We start from the raw sequence: 24,845 nt of genomic DNA, 5'->3' as shown, positions 1-24,845 counted from the left end.
GAATTACTTTTCCTCAAAAGACAAACAAAAGAATATATTGTGGCAACCATGTTTATGGTGTCCCAGTTCTGGTTGTTCTCCTTCCCCTATAAGGCATAACACAAAAAATAGCTAAAACCACTTAACTTCGAACTCCTCAATCCTCAGGAAAGGAAAAAAAAAAAGGATCTTTTCCTCTCTAAAGTTTTTAATCTTCCTTTTTCCCTATAACCAGCTACTTTTGCCTCTGACTTCCAGTCCCTTTAATACTTAGTCTGATCTTCTTGATTACAGATCACACGGTGATGTTTTCAGGCCAAGCCAAGTGACATTAGTGAAAGATTTGCTTTCCTCCAGCAAATGAGTTGGCAGTTATGAAGCAAATTAAATTATTTAAGGGGCATTAGAAAGCAGGAAGTGCTCTCTATAAGGTTGATGTCCTTCCTTCTTATGAAAATGGCAGCATTTCCTTGTTTATGAAGTTAAAATTACACCAAAAACCACTTCAGCAAAAGGAACTACAAATTAACCAGCAAAAGGAACTACAAATCAACCCAGTGTAACCATAAGGGTCTCTAGCCAAGCACCTTTCATTTTTTGGAGATAATTCACAGTTCTGCACTGTCAGGTGAGCTCTCATAACAAAACTTATCAAAATTCTCTACTGCCACCTGCACCCAGAAGGAAAAAATAACCCAAAATCACATACTCAAAGGCATCAGCAGTGAAATTTTAGTGTTATTTCTTCCAATCTCTCTCATGACTTCCAGAGTGACAAGTTCACATATTCAAAGATGAAGCCCATAATTTTTCACTGAAAAATACCCTGCTATTGGAAAGTAGTAATAAAATACTGGTAATTCCAGTGTAAGAAAGAAAAAGAGAGACTTAAAAAAATCCTTAAAAACTAAAATAAGGAGGAAAAAAACCCTCAAATTTTCTACAAGTTCCTATAGTCCATAATTAGCATAGTAGAATGAACATGCAGAATGAACGAAATCATTTTGCACTTTGCCACAAGTTCCTATAGTCCATAATTAGCATAGTAGAATGAACATGCAGAATGCAGAATGAACAAAATCATTTCGCACTTTGAAAATTTTATGAGTTTTAAAAAAACCTTCAGCAGTCTACTACTTATTCTAAATTGAAGTTTTCCACTGCCAGAAGCTTGTAAGAACCTTGCCTTCAGAAATACTTCTAAAGCAGAACTAACAGGACATCATCTCACAGATGACTAAAAGAAAAATCTGGAAAAAAAACCAAAGCAGAACACTAAAAATTACCCACACCACTGACAGATAGAAAGTAACAAGCAGAAGGAGAGAACAGAACAGTAACAGACGTCTGCAAGTCAGGATAAAAGTTTGTGTAACAAGAATGTAAGATTTTTAAAGACATGTTTTATACAATCATCATCCAAATATGAGTATTTTGTTATAAGAGTGAAGCATCTATGCTTCATAATACTAAATACTTTGACAATGCCATGGCTGAGTCACTCACCTTTACCACAGGGAGATCAAAAACTTCTCTTGATTCTCCAACTTCTGGATTGTCCCCATCTTCTGAAATAATATGTGAGGCCAGTGCATTGTAAGAAACTTCCTTTGCTTTCCCAGCTTTCAGAAGTTGGATAACCTAAACCCAAAACAGAACAGGGAGAAGTCAACAATTTTTAGCAACTTTTATTTGAGAAAAACATTCCTGCAAGAAGACACTCACACTGGATGGATGAGTATGATCTTCTCTCTTGGCTGTCCTCCTGTAAGTGGCCAGAACTTTTCCTGAAGTTGCCAAACACATTTAAATCCTGACTGACAAAGGTTTACACTTCTTCTATATTTTCATCATTGCATCTGAAGAGCTACTTCTCAAAATAATTGATGATGGGGTAAGAATTGGGGAAATGTCAAGGTTTTTCCAAAACATGTATTCCTCAAAAAACATATTAAAATAATTTTCCTTCAGGCAGGGAAAGAAAGCTCTTCTAAGTGTTGTTTTTGCACAGGGCAGCTCTGGAAGTGTTAGAATATACTTTAAACTAAGAGGCTGAATTCTAAGGACTAAGTGATTTGGATGAAATACAGAAGAAAATACAACAAGTAGGACTCATGCTCCCTAAATTAGTACCCCAAAAACCAGGACTTTCATTTACATTAAGAAGTGGGGTGTAGAGGAGAGGAAGAGAAAAATGTTTTAAAACATTACAGTATAAAAGAGTTCAAAAGTTAAAAATGCCATTTATATCATTGTTTCATTTCCCTCTGATTTAGAACAAAACTGGTGTGATGTTCATCTTTCAAAACCTGTCCCTGCAAACCTGCTGGGGACATTCCCCTCAAAACAGAATGCTCTGCCCACAACACTGAACAGCAGAGAGCAAGGCAATGCATTCATCAAACATAAATATTCATTAATGAGTTAGTCCTTAAGTAATTACTCCCTACCCTGTACACTCAACAGGACAAAGAAGCACTGAAAAAGAGACTCTCAAAATACAGCATCAAGATCTTTTATAAAGCATTTCTGCCAAGCAGAAAACAGGGATAGAAAAATCATCACTTACTGAGGAGGCAGTTTTGGCACTTCCTGACAGAAGTACCTGACTTTAAAACTCCATTTAAGAAAACAAAAGTCAACTTTTTTTTTTCTGCAACAGATGAGTATTACCAAAATAATTATTCTAAAATAACCAAAGAAATTGATCATGAGCTTGCTGTTCTTCTCAGTGCCAGAAACAGGAGTGAATGTTTCCATTTTGCACACCAATCCCCTAACTCATAATACATCTTCCTTCACGAAGTCCAGCTAACCATAAAGAAACACAGGATGCTATCATTCCCAAGGGAGAAGCTAAATCCAAAGAGAGCACTTTTGAATCAGAAGGTATTTAAGAACAGTCTCAGCACATGAGCTCCTTGTCTCACACAGCTCTCCCTGAGTTACAATCCCATTCACTGCTCATTTAGGGGAAGGCTAAAAAAAGGAGTGAACGTCATGAAAACTGAGAGCCCAGATCTGACAGCATCAGAAAGCAGCTATGAATAATGTGCTAAAAGTATGGATTTTTTAATATCAAAATAACGTTGCATTACAGAACTTGTGCAAAGTGCCTACTTATACAAAAAGTTACACTAGTTTAAACACCATAAATATGATAAATAATAATGCATTTGATTATTTTATGTGTCATGAAAAAGACTCTTCCTACTTTAGCTCACATCAGCTTCAAAACCCCTCTCAGAATACACAACTTCCTCAGATGAAGTAGTGCCTGGACTGAAAAGTTGTATTGGCACAATTAAAGAACTCACACTGATATCAACCATACACCTGTAACTACAAAACATAATACTGGAAAGCCTTAATATGCACACTGTAAAAATCCTGCACCTTAAGTACTAGTTTATACCCATTAATTTTTTTTTGGGGGGGGGTGGGTTGTGGAATAAAAAATTTATCTTGTTCTCTCCCACTAAAATCTGTTGGAAGAGACAAGAGGAATAGTTCAAAATTAAGAAGTAAGCCAATGGGCACATAAAAAGAAATTAAACAAGATAACCAAACCCCCAAATATCCTGTTCAGAGACCTTGTGCTGCATTGCATGACTTTTTATCTCTTTCTGAAGGAAATACTGATTTTAACTGGTGTTTCCAAAACACGACGGTGTGGAGTTTTTGTGATTGAGGAAAACAGGAAGAGCATTTATTAAAAGAAAAAGAGGAGCTGACATCTACTCATCAGCCTCAGTAAGGTGTGAGGAGCAAAATGCATCCAATGGAATGGATTGGAAGGTGAGAGCCAGCCTAACTCTCCTTCATTTGCCAGAGAACACCTCGGCACAATTCCAGGCTTTTGCTTCCCTTCCAATTTATGCTGCACATGCTTTAATAGGCAGAAGGTATGCAGTTATTCACCTGAAAAAAAAAAAACTTTTTTTTTCCTCTTACTCTTGGATTTGTTTTGATTAGCATACGTACTTGTGCTAGGTCTGTTTTAATATTTATTACAGTAACTGGATTTTTGTGAAACCATTTAGAAATTTAAGCTGATCAAAGTGTGCTCCTCCCCAGAGGATGAAGGAGGAAATTCTTTGCACAGTCAAGCTGGCATCCACTGGCATATGAAGTATAAAAAGTACCAAAGATATTTGGTATTTTTGTATAAGTAATGTGACAAATTTCACTCTAAGAACTGTTTCAGTTTGATTTACAACTCCTGCATTCTGTCTTGGCTCAAAACACACCTGATAAATGCTCCTCATACTCAGGTGCCCAGGGTGCCACAGAGGACACCCACAGGAGGGTGTCCTGGTCTCAGCACGGAAAAGAGTTAATTTATTCTCAGTAGCTGCTACAGTTCCATGTTTTGGATTCAGAATGGGAATACTGTTGATAACACACTGATGTTTTGGTTTTTCCTAAGCAGTGCTGTCCTAAGCCAAGGACTATTTTTTTGTCTTATGCTCTGCCAGTGAGGAGATACAAAAAAGGCTGGGAGGGAGCACAGCCTGGACAGCTGACCCAAAGTGGCCAAAGGGATATTCCACACCAAAGCATGTCATGTCCAGTATAGAAACTGGGGGAGTTACCCATAAGGACTGATCTGGAGTCAGGAATGAAGTCTGACATCTGTCAGTGCACGATGAGCAACTGTACTGCACACCACTTGCTTGGGGTTTCCTTCTTTCCCTTTTTCTCACCATTATTATTTACCATCACCAGTGTACCTTACCTGGTTTTCAATTATTAAACCGCTTTTATATCTCAACCTGCAAGTTTAATTTTTGAATCTCCTCCCCATTACACTGCACAGGGGTGGGGGTCTGAGAGCAGCTGTGTTGTGCTTAGTTTAAACACTTAGTTTAAATCCTTTGTACCAGCTGGGCTTAAGCTGGTACAGAGGGTTCTCCCAGGAGCCAGCCCCGAGCTCAGCTCAGCTAGGCTTAGCCCAGCCCAGCCCAGCCCAACTCCTCACACCACACTGACACCTCTGCCTCCCAAGCCAGGCAGAAGAAAATTCAGTGCACCGAATTTGGAGCAAATCAAAGCCCTATGACAATGACTCTGACTGCAAAGAAGAATAAAATTTAAGATGAGAAAGAAAACCAGTTTAAGAGAATGCTTGTCTGCTTGCTCTATAGGAAACCTGCTCATTGTCCTCACACGTCAACACACAACTAAGAACAGGCTTTTCAGGACACTACTCCTGTGACAAATGATGTGCAAGAATGCTACAGGATTTCTGCACTCATACACATAATACTAACATTGCTGCTGTAGGGTTTTCTGCTAAGTACAGGAATCTGTTATTTGAGCACTAAGCCACTATTAAAAATTTTATGTCTGAAGACCTAATGCCTAAAGAACAAAATTTTATATCTAGAGACCTGTCTAAAGAAGTTTTCATCCTGATGTTTAACTGTATTCTTCCTAGGCTGTATTTCTTTTAGCACAACAGGAATGACAACTGCCTGAACAGGCCTGTGTCTCCAGGTCACTTACAGGCATACGAGGCTCAGTGAGTGCCAGGACAGGACGCTAAAGGAACCCAACGCTGAACTAAGACTTTACCAGAGAGGCAAAGACTTCAACTTCAGCGCGAAGCATGCAGTAACCTGCTTGCAGGAAGCCGCTGTCCTAAAGCTCCGCAGGCTGCACTCCAAACACCTGATTAATTGGACACGCCACAAAAACTTTGTTTCAACCACCTTCGCCCACCCCGGGTGTTATCCACGGCCGGGCCACCTGCATGAGCCAGGGCGCTGCCCCGGGGCACGGCGAGAGGAGCGGGCGGCCTGAACGACAGCAGCACGGCGCCGGGCGGGCCCGGGGCGGTGCCAGGGCCGTGCTCGGGGCCGCGCCAAGGCGGGAAGGTCCGTGTGGGAGGGAAGAGCCAGTCCGGCCCCTCCGTGACGAACCTTCCCCACGGCCTGTCCCCACGTACCCGTACGGAACCGGGCACAGGGAGGGGCCGGGCCTGCGGAGCGCCCGAGTCGGGAGGAGCGGCGGCCGCTGCCCCCGCTGCCCGCCCGGCCCGGCCCGGCACAGGAAGTCCCTCCGCCCGCTCCTCCTCCGCTCAGGCGGCTCCGGCGGGGCCTGCGCGGCGGGGCCGCGGCTCCCATGGCGGCGGCGGCGCTTCCCGCGGGCGCAGCCGGGATCGGAGCCGGGACCGGGGCCGGGATCGGGGCCGGCCGCCTCCCCTCCCGCCCGGCCATCCCTCACGGTCCCTCTGGCGCGCGCTCCCCCCACTCCCGCCCTTTCCCCGTGAGGCGGCGCGAGCCTCGAGCCCGCGCGCGGTAGCCGGACGATTCCACAGTGCCCCCACCCCGTCGGGAATGGGGGGGAACGGAGGGGAAGGCGGGAGTGATCTGAAGGGATGACCCGGTACCTTGGGGTCGATGTCTCCCACCACGAAGAACTTGACGTCTTTGAACATCTCCTCCGGGACTTTCAGCTCCTCCTCGTCGTCCGCCAACATGGTCCCGGCCGGCAGCGGCGGGCGCTCCCCCCCGGCCCGCTATTCCCCCGCGCTCACTGTGCAAAACCCGCCGGGGCCCGGGTCTCTCCCGTCCCCCTCCCCCCGCGGAGCCGCCGAACCGCGCGAGCAAGGCGCGCGCTGCGGGACACACCATCCCCCGCCGGGACGTAGGGGGGGTGGAAGGGGGAGGGGAGAGCCGCCCCCACAAAGCGGCTCCCCCCGCCCGATCAGCCACCACGGCTGCCGCAGGGCCGCGCCCGCTTCTGATCCACAGGCGCTATCCCTGCTCCTCCCTCTTTCCCCGAACCGGACCGGCAGACAGCATCCGGGTCCGGAGCTCCCCCCGCGCGGGATGCAATGGACTCGTCCCGAACGACAGAGGCGGGCAGCGGGGATACCCGGCCCCGCCCATTGGCGGAGGGGAGGGAAGGCTATCGCCCCTGGCCACGCCCATCGGGTCTTCGAGGCCCCGCCCCTCAGGCCCCGCCCCCCGGCCCCGCCGTGAGGGGACGCGGGCAATGGCGGCGGGGCCCCTCAGCGCCGGGCGCGGCCAATCGTTGTGGGGTGTATTCCAACAGCCAGCTCATCTGTGAACACACCGACCGCTCCCGAAATCATTGCATTCAGCCTCTAAAGTGGGAAAAGACCATCGAGCCCCACCGAAATAAAGTATTTTCCCTCAGAAACTGCAAAGCACCCATCTGCATTGATAGTGAAGCGTTCCCACCTAGAGGGGGATGTATCTTACCTAACTATTTTAGACAACAGAAAACAATAATTATCACTTTCTATAAGTTAGAGTAAACAGAAAGAAACGAACACTTTCAGAGCCTGTTTCATGACGTATATTTTAAACATCACTGCATTGGCAAGGATGTTTAAAATATTAATATTGGATAATAGAATTGTTTCTATATAATAAGCACTCTGCTTTCCAAAGGAGTTTGGAACCTCATAATACTTTGATGTGGACAATGGTTCTCTCTCATACTCCAGTGTTAAGAGATGGCATTGCAAGACTTACTGAAATAAAAATACCTTCTATTTCCCTCATACCTGCAAGACCTGTCTCACTTTCCCAGGACAAAACTATTTTTCTTATCTATGTTATTCTTGAAACAATGGTAGAAACTATAAATTGGTTTGTAAATTGGTTTTACTGGATAAAATTTTACTGGATAAAGGCTTCACCCAGGTCCCCTGGATCTCCACGTGGCATCATCTCCTTTCTACTCCAACAATGTAAGAAATACCCAACCTGCCACCTCTTCTTTTTCCACTTCAGAAAGAACATTAGGCTGAAGCTTTTACTGTTTTCCCACCCTCCCAATGAAATTTACTTTTTAAAGTGAAAATCAAACTAAAATTCCTTACGTTTAATGTGGTGCACTTTTTTTGTTGTAGGGCGGGGGAATAAAGTAGAAATAACCATCGGCTTTTAAATCTATTTAGCCCTTTCTTTCAACAATTCATATTCTCATCTTACTTTCTGTCTTTTCTAATAATCCTTATTCAGGGTAATTTTCTCCTGTGCCATGTGTTTCCTGGACTATCTTTGAAAAGACTTCTCTTTATAGCCACTCTCCAGGCTGTCATGCTGCCATGCCCAGTCTTTGCTTTCTTAGTTCCATAATTTTCACCCTTTCCAACTCCATCTATGATCCATTTTGACTTCTTCATACTAAACTGAATTACTTTGACCAAAATCTTCCTTCACTTGCAGCAAAACATATTTCATATTCTTCTTGAGCTACCAGATTTCATTAACACCACTGCTTCCTGAGCTTCCTTTCCTGTTGGATTTCTTTGCCTCTGTAATAATCTGCATTTCCAGCACTGGTAATTTTCACTTCTTTTCTTCAATAAATACAGCTATCTCTCAGGTTTCTATTCCTCATTCTTCCCTGAGTTCTTCCCTCTTCCTGATGCCGTTCATTACTTAGATTCATCTTTCTAAGTGTGATCACTGAGAAATTGCCCTTTCCCACAGGAATACTTTCCTTATATTTAAGCCCCTACACTATGACATATTCCAGCTGCACACAAAGAAAAGCAAAGTTTTGTTCTCCAAGGGTTTCTTCTCTTGATTTCCATTCTCTGCCTATTTTCTTTGTTACTCTAATGAGTTCCTCCAGCCCTCCTATCCTTTGGATTTTCCAGAGCCACATAATTTTTGGTTCTTCACATAACTCCAAGATTACAAGTATTTCAAAACAGGTGCTATGCTAATACTGGCAAAAAACATAATGCAAACAACCTGCACACATTTTTCCTTACATTGTCCCTTCCCAAACTTTCAGCTCGAGCTGCAGCTATTGCAGCATCAGGTGGGATCATCTTGGATCTCCTATTTGTTCAGCTACTCAAATCAGAAGAATATGAGATGAATTTGCTATTTTAAATCACAACAACTTAAAATTCTCCAGAAATAGGAGGTCAGATTACTGTGTCAAATCATTGAAATTCACTGCAAAATCAATTTTTCACAAATAAAAGGTACCCATTTGTAAGGGTAATTTTAATTATACTTGAGCTTAAATTGTTGTTTTTAACTAATTATGATAAAAATCCAAGAATAAAGTGTGGTTCCATTCACAGTATGGAAGTGTAATGAAATGTGAAAAAAAGAGAAAGGTTAAGAATTAATTATAATAGTTTTATCAGAAGAAAACTGTTTTATAAATTTGGTCCTGTATAGCAAAGAGGAAGTTGTTGTTGCCCTGACCTGGGATGGAGGACATGGATTTTGGGTCTGTCCTCATCTTCTTGAATGGAGTAAAGGTAACTTTGCTGAGGCACAAGGTAGGGATAGACACAGGATGCCTAAATCCTCTGGTTGTTCTTTAACCACAGAGCTTTCTATAGAAAAGGGAAGAATGAAACCATCCCACCCTGCCTCCCCCAAATGAATCCCACTGGAAGCAGCTCCTGGACAAATCCCCAGAAAAAAGCAAGTGAAAGCAGGAGGACTTGGAAAATCCTGCCCAACTGGAGCAGATGCCAGGCAGGTGACCAGCACAGCCAAAACAGGGGAGCTTCCATTATGTGCCATGAAATAATGCACAGCAGCAACTCTACAGAAAACCTGCCTGGTAGCAGTTTAAACACTTCTAATGGCCCCAGTGAGAAACTTTGTAGATCTTAGTAGAGAGATTGTTGTATTATCAGAAAGGCTACTAATCTTCTCACACAGAAACAACTTTCTTTATTCAAAATTTTTTTGTCTTCAAAATGACCACTCCCAGAAGAAAAGACTACTCCCATGAGTCACAAGTTTTTCCCTTTAAGTACCTTCTAAATAAGCAGCAGAATTAAATTAATGAACGTATTTTTTACTTCTTTATGTATTTCATGATCACCTGTCAATAAATTATTTAAATCCTAGTAATTAGACTATTTCTAACAAAAAGGAATAGTTCCAGTTTTGCATCGTGTGTGTGATCTTGTTTCCAGACCATAAGAGCAGAAAACGAGATGGAAAAAGTATGGTTTTGAACAAGAAAAATATATTACTAAGAAGAAAAATATCCCCTGAAATAAATTCTGGGTTTTGCTCACAGGTCAGCAGACAGAAATAAGTCAAGTCAGTGGGCTGGTCTCACTGCCCAGGTGTAGAGCAAAGTGCTCACCTGTATTTATGAGTTTTACCTGATAACCTGACAAATCCTCAAATGGATTTGTCAGGTTATGAGGTAAAGCTCATGTGAGTGAGTTGAGTGACAAAGTGACAATGGAAGGAGGGGGAGCCCAGCTGCTCTGCAGGCTTCCAGCCCACCCCAGGGACCATCAGCCCACCAAAGGTCTGTTGGATTAAGCAGGGCCATCAACGTGTGGGAAGAGTGATGCCTCTGGCTCCATGAAATCAGAAGGCATTAATTACTTTATTATACTATATTAATCTATAGTATATTACACTATATTACATTACATTTCAACTGAAACTGCACAAGCACTCAACAAAACCTTGTGACTGTCTGCTGACCGACAGTCTGGACACACGCTTCGCCCTGACAGGCCAAGGACACAAAACTCTGGGTAAACAATCTCCACATTGCATTCTGCTTTGGCACAACACAGGAGCAGCAAACGAGATAAGAATTGTTTTGATCGTCCTTTTCCCTGCTTCTTTCACTGCTTTTCTCAGGTTCGGAGAATGTGAATCCCACCAAAGGTCCATCTCTGCAAGCCACAGGAGCACAGGGCAGGCAGGTGGGTGGGAACCCAACCAAGGTACCACACAGGGACTCCAAAGTGTCCACAGAGGGACAGCAGGGTAGGGCCATGGGAGCTGTCCCCGTTGCTGGGTGCTCTGAGCTGCTGAGACCCTGGCCATGTCCAGGTGTATGGCATCACCAGTCCACTGTAGCCATGATATTTTATGAAAAATCCCTTGGTAGGATTTTTTTTCTCCTGAGAAGCAGAGGAGCCTCAGGAAAGAAATGTAAACAATAACTATCTGCTATCTGAATGCAACGGGTGCATCTGTGATTGGTGCAGGTTGGTTGTTTCTAATTAATGGCCAATCACAGTCAGCTGGCTCGGACTCTCTTCTGAAACATGGAGTCAAGATTCACGTCTCCACACGTGGGGTATCACCACAGTCCACAGCGAGGTGAACAGTACATTATCTGTGCCAGAAACACTGATCTCTTAACTACAAGAGCTCTGTACAGAGAACTTCTGAGCTTGAGCATGTTTCCAGAGGAACTATGGTCTAAATTTTGTGTTGTGTGTTGCTTGCACGAGGTGAAAGCCCACCAAGCTGGTAAGATTTGTGCATACTTACATAAATGCCTTATTTGTGTGCACAAATGATTATATGAAAAATTCACATGCACCTACAATATCATATTTAGGTGTAATTGCTTGTGAAAAAAACAACAGCTTGGTTTTTTGATCTTGTAGTTAATTAAATTTGAAGCTTAGATTGAATTGTATATTTGTTTTACTCCTGTAAGCAGAAGGCTTTCTGAGTCCTTTGTTAATAATACATACTTGTTCGGTAGCAGCTGGCTCTCTAGATGTTACTTTTCCAACAAAATATATCTTCACAAAGTACCCAGTGTTTTACAGAAGCTGATGTCAGTTTCAGTGGGCCTGGAAAGTTGTTGAAAATCCCAAAAGGCATGCTGCCTGCACTATCTCCATTCCCATTTCTTAACGTGAATAAGATCTGCTTTTTAATCAGAATCAAAATGTGCAAAACAGGTACACAGAGGGCTCTGTTTTGGCTTGAGCTGTCTATGCATTTTTCCTCCTTCCTTCAGTGGGACTGCTTGCAATGGCAAATATGATTTATAATTAAAAACTTTCTTATTATCTGTATAGCAACACAGAATCCTAAAAGGCTCCCTTGGAACTGGTAGTTTCATTTTTGATTTTCTTCTTATTCCAGAACTGCACCGAGAATCCCTTGTCATTTCCTTGACAGTTTTCTTTTTTAATATAATAGTTACAATTTATTTTTTTTTGCAAGTTCCAAGTAGCAGGTTCTACCTTTACTATAACTGAGCATAAAGGAGCAGCGGGGGAAATGTTTTGATTAGCACATTTTAATGTAAGGATTTTTTTTGTCAGAAGTGAGACATGGTGCTTAAAGGAGATGTACTCCTTTGTGTTACCTGCTAAGGAATGTGAAAGGTTCATTCCCCTTTACAAATAAATTCTTTCTATCTTTCCCTCAGACTGCCAATAACCACCTCTATATAAATTACATATAATTAATACATACAATTACATACATACAAACTTTTATATATATATGTGTGTATATTTATATATATATGCACACATATGTACATATATATGTACATATATAAAACATTATAACTTCTTAATGAATTTTGGACCTGATTGTATTGCACCAGGAAAAAAGAATGCAAGTCTTCCCAGTGATCCGGGAAAGAACAAATAATTTGCCACAAATAAAATGTGATACTATAATTTATAGACTCCATTCTTTGTACCTCAGGAGAAGTCCTTGCTTCTGCTCCAGCTAAGGTACCTACCAATTTCTGTGTATTTTCTGAGTTTGAGAAGAAATGTTTGTGAAATGTGGTGGGTAATTATCCCTGTAGCCCTTCTTTATAGCTTGTCAAGATTTACATCATTTACAGGCTTTCCATTGGGCTAAATTAGTATCAGCAAAACAATAGAGAATGCAAATTTTCCTTGGAGCCTGAGCTTTCATTCATGCAGGCTTGAAAAAAGCTGATGAAACACAAAGTAACCAAAATGAATTTTTCTAGAAATGAGCAAATTTAGCATTATTTATGCCAAAATTTTTTTTTTCGTTATTCAAATAACACTAACATTTGTATTTATTTTTACATTATTAATGCATAAGTGCAGAAAAAGGCAACTAAAGTTGGTGGCATTGCAGAGCATATTACAGAACAGTGTGAGGAGTGAGCCTGGGTACTGATCCTGATCTCCAGGATTCATTTATGGCTTTGCGCTTCTGAGTAGAGTGAAAACCCTAAATTTGTGCTGATAAAACATTGTCATCCCTTTTCTCCCTTTCTGTATGTTGTCCAGATAGTTAAATATTCCCTTTACATCCAGAAAGAGAGAGGGAAAGAAAGAGAGATGGACAGAAGATCTTTGCCTGAGGATGCATCACTGTGCTCACTCAGAAGCTCCAGTGTCTCGGGGTGACCTGTGCTGATGTTTCTGGGAACAGCTTATTAAAAGTGGCTGGTTTTACACAGGTTCTCCTGACTCAGGTAAGCCAGGCTTGGAGCAGGCTGTGCTCCAAGGATTCCTCTCCTGGAGCAGAGACAGAGGGCAGCAGCTGCACCAGCCCACCTGTGCCACCAGGGAAATTCAGAGGTAGCCATGGGGTCTTAGTGCTAAAACCTATTGAAAAATACTTCACTGCTGACGTATTTTCACAGCAACTGCATCATCTTCAGAGCAGTTCCTCCAACTCACTGAGTGTAAGGCCAGAAGGCCGCTTAGATTAACCTTCCACATGGAGCACTGGGAGCAGAACTGATCACCCCACTGTTTGTCCCTAAAAGCAGCCCCAGCCTGGGAGCACATTCCTGCTTTATGGCCTTCCCAAATGCTGAAGCTTAGAGAAGCATTTTCAGGTGGCTGAAAGACAGGTGCCTGCACATCTTTAAATGCAGACACAGGCAGACAAATTACCTGCCTGTGATACAGTACAAACAGAGGAGCTGAATGTATTTGTCACAGCTTGTGGCTGCAGCTTTGGGAAGCTCTCAGTGCCTAGACATGGATGTGACTGCACTATGCAGACAACTAATTGTTGTTGCTGGATTGAACTCCCACTTTCCTTTCTGTAGAAGGAACCTGATTCCTGTTTCTCACGTATTTTCAAATGAAATTAAGAACTTCAACTGACATTCTTGAAAAATGTGTTCTGACAGCATTCTTATAACAGCCTTGAGGCCAGAAGAAAGCAGTAGGTCTTCCAGTCAGTTTTCCTTATAATTTGCCCTTAAATTTCACCCCAAATACTCCTTCTCTGAGCTAAGGTAAAATTGAGTCCTAATCTGAAGACATTCAAGAGATGATTACACTGCTGTTTTTAACTGATCAATCTTAACAGGACCTCAAAGCCACCTGAATTAATTACAGATTTAGTATGCCACACAGGAAACATTATGAAATGAGACATTTGTTACTTAAGTAACAAATTGTCTGCCACTCTTGAATGAAAAAAAATAATAATAATAAAAAGTTATTGATTTGGTATCTAGAATATGTCTATTATATTGATTTCAACTATTGAGTAGTTGAAATCAATATAATAGACAAATCAATATAATAATCCAAAGCAGGAGTTGGGATTCAGACAAACAGGTATCACCGTCAGGACTTTTTCATTAGAGCCTAAGCTGAGGACAAATGCAGGTAAACTGCTTGTACTCTTAGGCCAGTTCTGGCTCTAATCCTCTTTTTTGGCTTACAGGAAGCTTTCAGGGAATGAAAGGCTCTGTAAGTCTCCAAATGTTTTGGTTAGTTGAAAGATATGCTCTGTGATATGCTAGAGCTCTTACAATAAAAGCAGATAGATCTCTGAACCAGGAAAGCCTGCAATCCATTTGTGTCTCCAGGTCTAACTCCTCTGGGAACTGGCTGAGGCCAAGGAAGGTTTAAGTTCCCTGTGTGGCTCCTTGAGTGCCTGGTAAGGTCTTTCCCCTCTATCCTATCCCTGATACTTCTACAGCCCAGCCAGATACGGTTAAAATGCCCAGGAATTGGGAAAACAGGACAAGTGCCACACCACACACAAGAAACTGTGATCACACTGAACCCCTTCAAGACACCAGGCTACACAGAAGTGGTTTCTTTTTATTTTGGCCTATTAAAGCCAAACTTCTTACTTCCCCTGTTTGCTTAAAGGACGATCCTCATCATCAAAGGACCATCCTTCTTCATCACTGAGGCTTCTGCCACATTCCTGTCAATGTTGGTAATTTGTAATCTTTGACATTGTGGCAGATACAAATATCTGCTTAATCTTTGAAAAAGCCACCAAAAGATCTCTGGGTTTATTTAAAGCTGGCTCTATTCCCTCCATAATCCCTCAGGATCCCAGGACTTCCCCCATCTGAATTCTCAGTGCTGCAAATAGAAGAAGAAATCGTGGCATGAGGCAGCAAGCACCAAAGCTGTAATGATCTTCCTTCAGGGAGTCAATTACATTTGCTGCTTGCCTTATGGCACACGTAGGTGATTACTGTGTGAGGGCCAGGGTGCATTTGTTTAATGTATCCTTGAACTCTTATTACATTTTCCACTCATCTTGCTAGAGCCTTATCTTCAATTACACTCCTTTCCATATGCCCCAAGCTGTTATTTCTTATGAGACCAACATGACCCTCTTGTATCCAAAATGTCACTGAATTAAATCAAATTTTTATACTTTTCAACTTGAACAGTTATCTCTCGATGCACATAACAAACAGATAATGAGATCTGCATTTTATTAGACACAGTGGAGCTCACTGATGTTTAACTATTAGGCAGAACCATTTTGCTGCTCAGTTACGATTACATTATTTTTTCTCTGTGGCTGGATAGCTGTCAATTGATTTAATTCATTCTGAATGTGTAGTATAACATTTTCCTTAGTGTTTTCTACATTCAGACAACTGGATACATTTCTACACTTTTTTCCTAAAAGGAAATATATCCCCCTCCTAAAAGGGAGGGGACTTCCCTGTAGTTACATTTCTCTACAGTCTAATCTTTTTGCCTTCAAATTTTGTGAAAATTTTCCCATGCTTTGCCTTTGAGTCAGGGATACTTCACTATCCCATTCTTAGCTTTAAGCATATCCTCAAACTCTGCTCATTTGGGTAGGACTAAAGCACATACTTGAAATGAAACACCCATGAATCAGGATGGGTTCCTGAAATAAGTCCAGCTTAAAAAGGATCCACTGGCCACGTTCCAATGGCTGACATGCCCACCTCAAGCTGTAGTGCCCTGCACATCCTGTTCTTTATAGTACATGCTCATAATTTATGATTCACACAGTGCTCATAATGATGAAATAACAGCATCAAAGTGGGATCTAATCAATGCAAATATTTAGGTCCATCACAGGCCACAAGATGATCTGCTCTCCCAGAAGGGCCCAGCTTCCACGTGACTCTCCTGCTTGCTGGGAGCCAACTCACACAGTCATAAATAATCCAGCTGGTAAATATCAGAAGGTTACAAGCCCTCTCTGGTTCTGTGTGCTGGCCCCTGCTCTGGCTCAGTGCAAGGAAAGGGAGAGGGACATGCAGAGAGGTGGGTCGAACCCTCTTTGCATTTTAAACTGACAAAACCAGCAGGATATATATCATCATTTACTGTATCTAAATTTGTGTTGGCGTAATTTCTCATAATAGGGTACCTCAATTGCTTATTGAACATACCTTGGAGAGTGGTCTTGCTTTTGCACAGCAAAAGTATGTTTCTCTTCCCTTGAAATGATAAAGGATATTAGAGATAATAGAGGAGTATTATTATTCAGCTAAAGAAAAGAAAGCTTGTTTCAGATAGGGATGTCTTTCTGAGATTTACTAAGCAGTCCACAGGATTTAGATATCTACATTTTAGACATCTCAGTTTAATATAGGAAAAAATCTTATTACATTTCAGAATAATAATTCTCCTTGAAATGAATGGGAGAGATCCATCTAGAGCCATAGATTGCTTCAGAAAATCTATTTCCTCACCTATTTCACTGACATTCACAGAAAGCAGCTGCCATACATTTTTATAATAAATGCGATGCATATGGATGGCTAACTCTGTTTGCACAGCCTCAGCCTGTACAGTAAACCTCACTCTGCAGAACAGTCCAGCTGGTTGTTTATCAGTAATTGTTTGCAAGATGCACCCTTAGGAAGCTGCTGTGGCTCTCCATGGCCTGTGGTGCTCTTTTGTAACACTTTAATCTGAGGCTGTAATGTGGTGTTTAATGGGGCAGGTGTCTCTCTGGGCAGGAGGGATTACCTGGGACAAGGACACCAGGATTTATGGTTCCTTACAGTCACAGCTGTCACAAAAACAGAAAACCTCCTTGAAATGAAGAACAGGCACTGTGGAGAGACCATTTGTCTTTGTGCAACTGCCTCACAATGTGTCAAGGCCAGGACTGCACTTGCAGCCTGCCATCAAGACGTGGCCATAGTGCAGAAGGGATGATGGCAGGAGAAGGGCTGAGCATCCACAGCCAGACTGGCTGGAGTGATACCAGAACTGGAGGGATGGGAAGCACATGTCTGTGTGGGCAGCTCTGCAAGACTGGGACTACTGCTAGGAGTCAAAGCAAGGGACAGGAGGTGTGAATGTTGGATGGAAGGCTTTAAAACATGAAAATGTTGGTGGGCTTTGGGGTTTTATTCCACTGAATTCTTGGTTGTGGTTACACAGTTGCATTTATAACCCTAGCCAAGTCAGTTGCTAGTGGTGATGTAGTAAAAGCTGCTTACATTAATTACTCTAGTGCTCAGGAAAACAGAGAAGAATGGAGAGACAGGAGCATACAACGAAGATGCTGAAATGTGGAGAGGAGGAAGGACACTGAGAGTCTGCTCAGAAAGTTCTGAAGTTGTATCAGATCAGATGAGGAGTTCTTTCAAAAACCAGTGATTTCTTTATTTCCTACAAGAGATTCAGATTTTAACTACATAAGCCACCTTCTGTGCAGATGACTTTAATGAAGACACACCATTAAGTATGCTCATATCAGACCCTGAATAATTCAGTAGTGTCAACTTGGAAGATTTTTACTAAATTCACACCAAAATCCTGACAAAATCAGAAAAAAAAAAAGCTTCAGTCAAAATCTAAAAGCAGAAAATAACCAGAGAAGAGGTGGAAAAATTAACTACAAAAGATGAGCTTATAGGATCCACCAGCTGGCCAAGTCCAAGCAGGTCCCTTGCCTCAGGTCAGTCTCTGCAGGGACAGGAATTACATCCATTACATCTACCTGGAGGAACCCAAAGAAAGGGAGGGGATGGCTCTGAAAGGAAGGGAGAAACTCACTGGTGGCAGATGCCAGCAGCCTGGTGGCTTCACCGTGTGACAAGGCCCAGGTGGGCACACAGCTGTACCCCAGGGTGGCTCAGAGATGCTGCCCTCAGCCCCACTTGCTGGATAGGTTTTCCCACCAGGAGCTCTTGGGTGAGCATCCTCCCAGTGTCACACATCATGTCCCCAAAGTGGGAGCTGAGCATGAAGCACAGGGAGATGCTGCAGCTCACACACCACTGGGCCACCACCTGTGAGCCACAATCTACCAATCTTGACTCACAGATCAGCAGCCAGAAGGAAAATCTGCTGTTTTTAATAAAATGCGGTGCTACACAATTAAGAAAAGTCTGGCAACATTTTGCTGTTATAGCAGTGAATACTGGTTGTTAAAAATAATGATGCTACTAATAAAAAACCTTGTGAAAAACAGAGAGATATTTAGACACATTTATGCAACCCCTTTCATCCCAAGGGTTTGAAGATTTTATAGCAGTAGCAAGTAGATTGCTTGATCAGGTGCTTGCTGTGGTAGAAGGGACCAAAATAAGATATTTCTAACATGATACTGTCAAATTCTACAAGAGAAATGAAGTTTGGGGACCATTAAAACCATTAAAAATGGTTGTCTTTGTTTAATTAGCTGGGAAAGTTTGCTGTCATGCCCATCTAACATGATACTGTCAAATTCTACAAGAGAAATAAAGTTTGGGGACCATTAAAAATGGTTGTCTTTGTTTAAATAGCTGGGAAAGTTTGCTGTCATGCCCGTGATCCAGGGGCAAGCTCTTTATCAGCCTGCAGAAGACATCTGCAAGTTCTTTTCTTGCAGAGACATGGGAGCAGACTCGCTGTCATGCCCATGATCCAGGGGCAAGCTCTTTATCAGCCTGCAGAAGACATCTGCAAGTACTTTCCTTGGGAGCAGACTCATTTTAGCTGCAGACAGAAAGTGTGTGGTCACAACCTGCCATTTGACTTTTGCAAACTTGTAAATAGTTCCTCTCATTTGTATGAACCTCTCATTCACCCAGCAACACAGATATGAAATATAAATAAGGAAAATTCCACAGCTTCTGTATTTTCTCTAATGACCTGCCATGTTGCATGGCTTGAAAATACTGGGAATTTACCTTACTTAAATTAAGACCCATTCTGCTGACCTGCATGACCTGGATAGGCTGGGGCAGGGAAACATCCAGCTACACTGAATAATCAGGAGGAAGAAAATATTCCAGAGCTGGAAGGAAGCATAATGTGACTATGAATCTGAGACAATCAGATGGTACCCAGCTGAGAAAGCTGTACAACTGTGCCAGTGCTTCCTTTGGCAGGTAGGGATGTGGCTGTGGCTGTCCAGAGATCTCCAGGGAAGAAGGCAGCAAGCAAAGGCCTATAAGGAAATCAGGCTGTTGGAGTGGGAGAAAAGACATCCCTTGAGGATGGCATCAGTGGTTTAATTTTTGCACCTATTACCAACAAATTAGAATAACAAAACTAGTCCTAGATGTTAAAGTGAGAGGAGGTTTGGGAATAAGGTACTCCAGCCAATGGAAGAATGGAAGTGGTTGCCCAGTGGGCATGGAAACACACTGACAAGGAGTCAAAGGGAGTGTAACAGGGATGAAATTAGGTATATGAAAAAAAGTTTAAGAACTTCTGGCTCAGAAAGCTGTTGAGAGTGATTTATATTCTTAATGTGGTAAACAGATCCTAAAATGTTTTGCCTCTTAGTTCAAAAGAACATTTCTAGACTATGGATGGATTTATGTAAATAAAGGTTCAGCAAGGCAGCAGAAAGGTAACCTGGAAAACACCAAACAGAAGAACTCGTGTTCAGCCTGACACTGTAACAGCCTTCCCTATAGCTTCACACCTATGCAAATTATCTGTCACAATGCATAAAGCTCAAGATAAACAAAGCTCTTCCACAACTTGGCATATGGAAAAAGGGTCTGAACTGAAATGGTAATTGAGTTTTAGAGACCCATCCATTTGCTGTCATCATGCCATCTGTCCTCCCCGGCAGAGTCCTGACAGCTTGCTTGGCAGCTTTGATTGCCAAAGCTCATGTATTAAGTTAGATTTACCTAGTCTTCCCACACACAGTTTCTTATTTTTCTATGGCCCTGCTATTCTAGATGATTCACAGAACTGCAGGATACCCTGTACTCCCAGAAGCATGATATATTTTGGTATTTTAAAAACTTTTTTTTTGTTTTAATTAGAAATATGGATAATTTTCTACTGTGGTTTGTAAGTCACCTGTAGACACCAAATCCACCAGAGTCAAGAGAGTCACTTACTTCTCAGGGACTGACCATGGGTACCACAGATCACAGGTGCTGGTGTGTGTATGTGTGAAGGATTTCTACCACGAGAGAAATAAATGAAAACTGCAGATGCCATATGAGGGCAGGACCCCCCAAGGCAGGCTCCAAGTTATTGCATTACTGTCATAACTGCTCACTGCAAAGCACCTTTGACTAAAAGCCAATATGATGCCTAGCATAACTCTGCTGACTCCCCTGAAATTACACAGATGATTAATGCTGCCCCTTAAGGTATGAAAGAAGAGATAAAATTATTTACATTTAATTTCTTTACCCAGAATGGAACTTTTAACTGCGGCAGTGAATGATGTGGGAGTTGCCCTCAGACTTTATTAAGTTACATTCCAGCTGGCCCTGTGACCATGAACATGCTTCTTTACTATGCAAGAACAAAGGGTTTAATTCCAGCAGGAGTTAATTCCTGTTGGGCAGAAGACAGAGAAGCACTCCTGGCAGTCCATTTACTGAGAATACACAGCAGTGCAAGGTACCAGAGTCCATGCTGCCTGTAGGCAAAGGAATTGTGGCCACATTCAGAAGACACAAGCACTGAGACAGCACTGACTTTACACAGAGAGGACCATGCTCTAGGCAAGGCAAGAGACTGCTCTGTTGAACAGCTTTTGTTCTTGTTCTGTTTTGTTCCTGTTGCAGAATTAAACACCTTAGTTCTGTCACTGAAATCATTGTCCTGGTTTTGACTTGACACAGTAATTTTCTTTTTAGTAGCTGGTACAGGGCTGTGTTTTGAATTTAGGATGAGAATGTTGGTAACACACTGATGTTTTAGTTGTTGCTAAGCAGTTGCTTACCCTAAATCAAGGAGTTTTCAGCTCCCCATGCTCTGCCATCAAACAAGTGCACAAGGAGCTGGGAGGGAGCATGGCCAGGAGAGCTGACCCCAGCTGGCCAGAGGGACATTCCACACCACAGAGCACAGTTTATACACTGTGCCCAGGGTATAAACTGGAGGGAGCTGGCTGAGGGCACTGATTGCTGCTCAGGGCTGGGCTGGACATCCATCAGCAGGTGTTGAGCAATTGTGTTGTGCATCCCGTGTGTCTCTTGGATTTCAATCCCCTCTTCCTCTCTTTTTTCATTAGTACTAGCAGTAGTGTCATTATTATTGTTGTTTCAATTATTAAACTGTTCTTATTTCAATCCATGAGGTCCACTTTTTTTTTCCCCAGTTCTCCTCCTCACTAGGGAGGGAGCAAGTAGCTTCAAGGGATGACAGTCATTCAGCTGGTGGCTTCCTAAAGGAAAGCTTACATGCCCTAAACTGGATTAGACCTGCTTGAGGAATACCTTTCCAGTCATACAAATAAAAAGCCAACAATTTTTTTTCCCCAGTTCTCCTCCTCACTAGGGAGGGAGCAAGTAGCTTCAAGGGATGACAGTCATTCAGCTGGTGGCTTCCTAAAGGAAAGCTTACATGCCCTAAACTGGATTAGACCTGCCTGAGGAATAGTTTTCCGTCATACAAATAGAAAGCCAACAGGATTTCAACTCATTGTCTTAATTTCTTTCCCAAGACAGAAAAACTTCTCAAAGTTCTTCATAAGCATGCAAACCAAGAGAACCCAAACAGGTAAACAGGTTGGTAAACAGGTCACTCAGTGGGACACTGTGGGGCACACAGGTCCCCCTTGTTCTTGCTCCAAGATACTCCCACAATTCTACTGAGTCTCCTAGTAACACACAACAGGATTAATCTCTGCTTCTCAGTCAGAGAGTTGTTCCACTTTGAAGTAGAGAGAAAGGCTGACTCCAACTGTGGCCCTTGGCTGGCATGTGAGAAAACCTCAAGTAAGTCCAAGCTCCAGTAAATATGTGATTATTAACCAGCTGCAGCACCAGAAACCTGAGAGAGCTACCCAGAGCAGTCAGCTGCTTGCCTGTGGAAATGCTTACGTGAGCTGTGAGGCATCATGATCCAAGCTCATAGCCTGAGTTTTGATGCTTTGAACCCTGGCTGCCTTGGTAGGAACTAGATGAACTTTCATGTCCCTGCTGACCCAAACCCATGATTCTATGCTCTTGGTTTCAGAAGACTAGAGTGACATCAGAGCTGAGGATGGCTCTGAGGGTATGAGAACAACCTCGCAGTCTGTGCATTCTCACTGTGGTCATGTTTGACCATTTTGCAATAGGAGAGGAGTGGGTGGTCTGCAAGGGTGTTCAAAAAGCATGGCTGGATGTGATATGAAACTGGACTGAGGCTGGCTGAAAGTTAAATGAAATTCGAGTGATGAATACCTGAGGTTTAGGAATTGCTGTGGCAGGATGCACACTTACTGAGCAGTCTGGCTGGCAACTGAGCACAGCTTTCAGTAGTGGTGTATATACACAGTGAGAATATGTGTTCCTTTAATCCTTGTATAACCTAGCAGCTCCACCTACCCAGGAGACTGAAATTCTCATTGATTCATTGAGCATGCCCAGCAAAAACTCCTAAGCCTTCTCCTCTCCCTTTTCTGCCAGTTATAAGGGCAGAGGTTCAAAAGATCTCCATAGAGATTAACAACATAAATCCATTCACCCTTTTCCCAGGAGCAGCTAATACTTGGATGTGCATTTAGGCAGTGGCACTGATTACACTGTAAATTCCCTCCTAACCTCCAACCATCTGATACATATTTTGAATTGGAAGGTACCTCCAGTAGCAAGCATAATTTAATGTCAATAATTTAATGTCTTTACAGAGAGGATGCTGCTAAACCCAGGGAAGTCCTGTCACTTAATTCCTTTGGTTCCATCAGTGAAGATGTGAGATAATCCTGACTTTGAAACATAAATCTTTTTCTCAAAGACTTTCAGAGATGTGATCATTCCACAAGCATTATCCACTCACTAAAGATCTTGGCCTTCTGCTCGCTTAATATCAACAGTTCTGAGAAAATGAATGGTCTTACTAATCTGTGTAAAGTAAACAGCATTTTGTCCTTAAAAACAACAATATTTAGTCATTCCTGAATCTGATGCATTCAGCCAACGCACCTAAAGAATGCAGGATCAGAATTGTGGAATGATGCAGGTTGGAAGGGGCCTCTGGAGATCACCTGGTCCAACCCCCACTGAAGAGGGGAGAACTCCAAAGTCAGATCAGGTCATTCACAGTGATGTCCAGCTGAATATTGCATATTGCTAAGATTGCAGATTTCACAGCCACTTTAACCGATTTCAGACCACTCTCCAGGTGAATATTTATTTCTTAATTTCTAATTGGAATGTAGAATCATAGAATGGTTCAGGCAGAAAGGAGCCTGAGACATCATCTAGTTCCAACCACTCTGCCATGGGCAGGGACACTTTCCACTAGACCAGAGCCCCATCCAACCTGTCCCTGAACTCTTTCAGGGATGGGACATCCACAACTTCTCTGAGCAACCTGTTACAGTGACTCACCATCTCACAAGAATGAATTCCTTCCAATTTAATGCTAGCCTAATCCAATTTAAACCTACCTTCCATCATCCTAATGCTCTTACCTCCTGTTCTAGCATTCCATGCCCTTTTAAAAAGTCCCTCTCCAGCTCTCTTGTAGCCCCTTTAGGTGCTGCAAGGTGCTGTATGGCCTCCCCAGAGCTTTCTCTTCTCTAGGCTGAACAACCCTAACTCTCCCAGCCTGCCTTCACAGCAGAGGTACTCCAGTGCCTGGACCATCTTCATGACTTCCCTCTGGACTCCTCCAACAGCTCCAAGTCCTTCTCACACTGGGGGACCCAGAGCTGGTGCAGCACTGAGAGAGGCAGAATTCCCTCCTCCAGCTGCTGGCCACGCTGCCTGTGGAGCAGCCAGGACACGGGTGGCTTTCTGGGCTACCTGTGCACGTTGCCAGCTCACGCTGAGCTCCTCATCAGCCAACACCCCCAAGTCAGCAGTGATGTTGTGACTCTCACTCGTTTCATCCCTTCTGATCGCTGTGCACCTCTAAGGAGAGTTTGCTTTTACCCTTTCTATGCCCACCCCTGAGGTAACTGGAGGCAGCAGTAAGATTTTCCCCTTAAACTTCTCTTTTTAGGAGTGATAAACTCAGTTCTTGTCTTTACACATCATACACCATGAGCCTGCTCATCACCTTGATTACCTACAACTGGACTTCTCCCAGAGAGGAACCCCAAGCAGGACATGAAATTCCAAGGTTTGTTGGATAGAGGGAAATGGCTATAACCCCAAACCTGATGGACAAAATCTTGCTCATATAGGCCAGGATGCTCCTGCTCCAGGATGTGTCCAAGAGACTCAGCAGGTCCTCCTGTCAATGAAGTTGTCTGCCCAGTCAGTCCCCAACCTGTACTCTTGTATAGGTCCATTCCATCCCAGGTGCAGACCTCTGCATTTCCATATACATACTCATACATATATATACACACATAAATATATATATATATGTTGTTTACATTCTCTATTTCCCTTCACTTCTCAACGGACCCATTCAGCTCCAGCAGCTGCCAATATATATTTTTTTAAAGTCGAGTAAGTAAAATAATGAAAGTATTAATGATTTTTCATGATAACGTAACCTAGTTTTACTTCTTTAG

General features: G+C 42.7%; 1 protein-coding gene across 1 annotated transcript in view; it reads right to left on the bottom strand.

Annotated features, from left to right (window-relative positions):
* The window catches only part of PAXIP1 (PAX interacting protein 1), a 30,945-nt gene extending 24,440 nt beyond the window's left edge, over positions 1-6,505 (bottom strand). The window contains exons 1-2 of the mRNA XM_039710980.1: positions 6,374-6,505; positions 1,486-1,620 (exon numbers count right to left, since the gene is read on the bottom strand). Coding sequence (XP_039566914.1) covers positions 1,486-1,620; positions 6,374-6,463 — 225 coding nt within the window. The 5' untranslated portion in view covers positions 6,464-6,505. The remainder of the gene's footprint in view (positions 1-1,485; positions 1,621-6,373) is intronic.
* Between the last annotated feature and the right edge of the window lie 18,340 nt (positions 6,506-24,845).

This window comes from Passer montanus, unplaced genomic scaffold (genome assembly GCF_014805655.1).
Source record: "Passer montanus isolate IOZ18808 unplaced genomic scaffold, ASM1480565v1 scaffold10, whole genome shotgun sequence".
NCBI classification, from domain to species: domain Eukaryota; kingdom Metazoa; phylum Chordata; class Aves; order Passeriformes; family Passeridae; genus Passer; species Passer montanus.
The sequence above is the reverse complement of the archived record's forward strand: the minus strand, read 5'-3'. Positions and strand labels throughout refer to the sequence as shown.